The sequence below is a fragment of the Lepus europaeus genome, chromosome X (assembly GCF_033115175.1).
Source record: "Lepus europaeus isolate LE1 chromosome X, mLepTim1.pri, whole genome shotgun sequence".
NCBI classification, from domain to species: Eukaryota; Metazoa; Chordata; class Mammalia; order Lagomorpha; family Leporidae; genus Lepus; species Lepus europaeus.
In genome coordinates this window covers 98096174-98099547 of record NC_084850.1, presented here as the reverse complement: position 1 = coordinate 98099547, position 3374 = coordinate 98096174, and the positions used below count along the sequence as shown (strand labels likewise).

Below are 3374 nucleotides of genomic sequence, written 5' to 3'. Positions count from 1 at the left end.
TCCAAAGCTCTATATTTTCTCACTCAGGCTCAGCAATATCTGCTCAATTGAGGTCTGAGCATAGACAGTTGCCAATGGTGTACACACATCACACTAGCTGTCGTAGCAGGGGCTGCTGGGAAGGTGATGTCATCCACTGAAATGATGTGAGGAGCTGGCATCCACTATGTCCACAGAGGTCCTCTCAGAATCCAACCTACATAGGATGGGTTGATTCATAAGCAGCGCAGATAGTCCAACCCCTCCATCAAAAATTACCTCCCAGTAGTGACAGCTAGAGAATGACAGCCAGAGCTAAGTCCTGTAACCCCAGTACACAGCAGTTAGCTGAGGGCTGAGAATGTGTAGGGATGGTCAAAAACCTCCTGCCGCCTCTCCACCAGGTGGATCACAGGAATCGGTGGACAGATTCGGAGCCAGAGGAGCTGCATCAGGATCTGGCTTCAGGTCCACTCTTGTATCCTTACAGAACACTCGGCTCATTTTCCTCACGATGGCGTCTGTCCTGAAGTCATCACCAAGGGGTTGGGACATTTCAGGGGGGAAGATATTTGGGGGCTGCTGCAATACCTCTTGACACTTTTTGAGAGTCTCCTGGAGAAGCAGTAGGCCTCCCTGCTGGCTCCGCTCCTGGACCTCAGCCAGCAGGCCACTCAGTTTGGTAAACTGCTCTGAGAAGTGGTTGACATTGGCTCTAGCTCTTCCCATCTTTGCTTTGTACATCTCTTGGATGAGCCATTGCAGATCTGCCTGCTCTTCCTCCAAAAACTCGGTCAGCTGCCCAAACTCAGAGGCTGCACCTGCCAGCTCTAAATCCATCTGGCTGTTTAGCTCTGCCAACCGCCTCTCCTCCTCAGCTTTCAGGTCCTGGAGCTCCCCCAGGTGCTTCCTTAGGGGTTCCAGATGCCCCTGCAACTTGGCCTTGTACCCCTGCACCACCTCCTCCACCGGCACCACACTGTGCTGTTTGTGCCTCCGAGATTCACGGCAAACCACACAGATGGCCTCTTCGTCTACCTGGCAGAAGAGCTTCAGGGCTTCTTGGTGTTTGGGACACATGGCCTGCTCATTTACATGGCTCCCTTGGGCAGGGTTTGGGTGCATCTGCCGAATCACCTGCACCATGTTGGCCAGCTGCAGGTTGGGGCGGAAGCTCCACCGATGGAAACTCTTTCGGCACTGGGGGCAAGTGAAGCACCTCTGAGGCTCTGGAGGAGGAGACAGTGGGGTGGCGTGGTCCAGCTCCTCTTCCTCACCCTCTGCCAGAACTTCCTCCTCATCCTCCCAACTGAGGTGCTCCTCCTGCATGTCCACTACGTCCTGCTCTTCCTCTTCCTCCTCCTCCTCCTCCCCCCACACGGAATCCCAGTTGGACTCCCTGTTTCCAACGGGCCCCTCAAACTCCTCCTCCATGTCACGCTCCAAGTCATCGTCCACAACGGGCGTTTCCAATCCGACACTGGCCCCCACAGCCTCCTCAATGTCTTCCTCCTCCTCCTCTTCCCATTCTAACTCCTCTCTGTCCTCATCCTGCTGCCTGAACCACAACTGAGTTATACACACTCGGCAGAAGTTGTGCCCACAGCGGATGGACACAGGGTCTGTGAAGTAATCGAGGCAGATGGCGCACACTGCCTCCTCCTGTAGGGTCTTCACAGGGTTAGGAATCTTGGCAGCGGTATCCATCTTCCCGCCCCGTCAGACAGGTTAGTCCTGAGGTGGTAGAGGGCAGAGGGGCGGCAGGAAGGCAGAAGCCCTGGCGGCCAGGCCCACCGCCAGCCCTGCCTCTCCACCCCTCGTCCCAAGCACAGCCCGCGAACTGTCCTCCTGAAAACTCACACCTTCGGGCAGAGTTCTCAGCTCGCTGACGACGACCGAGTCTCAGCTGGATAAAACAGCCGAGTGCCTGCACCAAAGTCCCCCAGGTAGCCCTGAGTGAAAATCCACCTTCACCGTCGGTGTTCTGGCCTCCTCACCAATCCCCAACAGTTCGCTTCCGGCCTCCTCCCCCACACTTCCGGTATGTGAGCCCTGCCTCCTCACCAATCCCAACAGTTCACTTCAGGCCTCCTCCCCCACACTTCTGGCGCGTGAGCCCTGCCTCATCACCAATCCCCGCCCCTTCACTTCCGGTCTCCTCCCCCACACTTCTGGTGCATGAGCCCTGCCTCTTCACCAATCCCCGCCCCTTCTCTTCCGGCCTCCTCCTCCACAATTCTGGTGCGTGAGCCCTGCCTCCTCACCAATCCCCGCCCCTTCTCTTCCAGCCTCCTTCCCCACACTTCCAATGCGTGAGCCCCACTGGAATTCCTTCTCTGGCTGGCTTTGCCTCCTCCCCCACGGTCTCCCATGGCAACAGGTAAAGCGTGGAGACACTCTAGCAGATGCTCGGGAACAGAGTGGAAGGCTAGAAGGTGGAGGCCCAGGTCTCTGTGTTATGGAAGGACTGGGCAGCTGATGGACTAGAACCATCTCCCCATCCCCCCCCCAACAAGGAGGAGCTGTGGGGTATGGTGGGAGCCTTGTGTGGCTGTCTGCTCTTGGTGCTGTGCCCTCATGGGCTTGGCTGCATCTAAGAAAACAGTGTAGTCAAATCCTCTGACACTTTTTAATAATTGCAAAAGAGGCCGGCGCCGTGGCTCAACAGGCTAATCCTCCGCCTTGCGGCGCCGGCACACCGGGTTCTAGTCCCGGTCGGGGCACCGATCCTGTCCCGGTTGCCCCTCTTCCAGGCCAGCTCTCTGCTGTGGCCAGGGAGTGCAGTGGAGGATGGCCCAAGTGTTTGGGCTCTGCACCCGCATGGGAGACCAGGAGAAGTACCTGGCTCCTGCCATCGGATCAGCGCGGTGCGCCGGCCGCAGCGCGCTACCGCGGCGGCCATTGGAGGGTGAACCAACGGCAAAAGGAAGACCTTTCTCTCTGTCTCTCTCTCACTGTCCACTCTGCCTGTCAAAAAAAAAAAAATTTAAAAAAAAATAATTGCAAAAGAAAGATTTATTTTTATTTCAAAGGCCAGTGTACAAAGAGAGAGGGAGAGACAGAGAGAGATTCCACTAGCTGGTTCACCCCCACAATGGCCACAATCACTGGGGCTGGGCCAGGCTGAAGCTAGGAACCTGTTATTTCACCCGTATCTCCCACATGAGTGGTAAGGGCCCACGTGTTTGGGGTATATTCTGCTGCTTTCCCAGGTGCATAAGAAGGCAGCTGGATCAAAAATGGAGCAGCCAGAACTTAAACCAGAACTGGGTTGCAGGTGCTGCTGGCTGTGGCTTATCTGCTACACCACAATGCCAGCACCAAGAGAAGATTCTTATGGAGACTACAGAAAAAGAAACAAATGACACATAAAGATGTCACAATACAATTGGCAG

General features: G+C 55.8%; 1 protein-coding gene across 1 annotated transcript; it reads right to left on the bottom strand.

Annotated features, from left to right (window-relative positions):
* Positions 1–274: 274 nt before the first annotated feature.
* On the bottom strand, positions 275–1974 carry LOC133752789 (E3 ubiquitin-protein ligase TRIM41-like). The gene is given in 3 exon segments (XM_062183104.1): positions 275–337; positions 339–393; positions 395–1974. Coding segments are annotated over 3 exon segments (1410 nt in total). The 5' UTR covers positions 1687–1974.
* Between the last annotated feature and the right edge of the window lie 1400 nt (positions 1975–3374).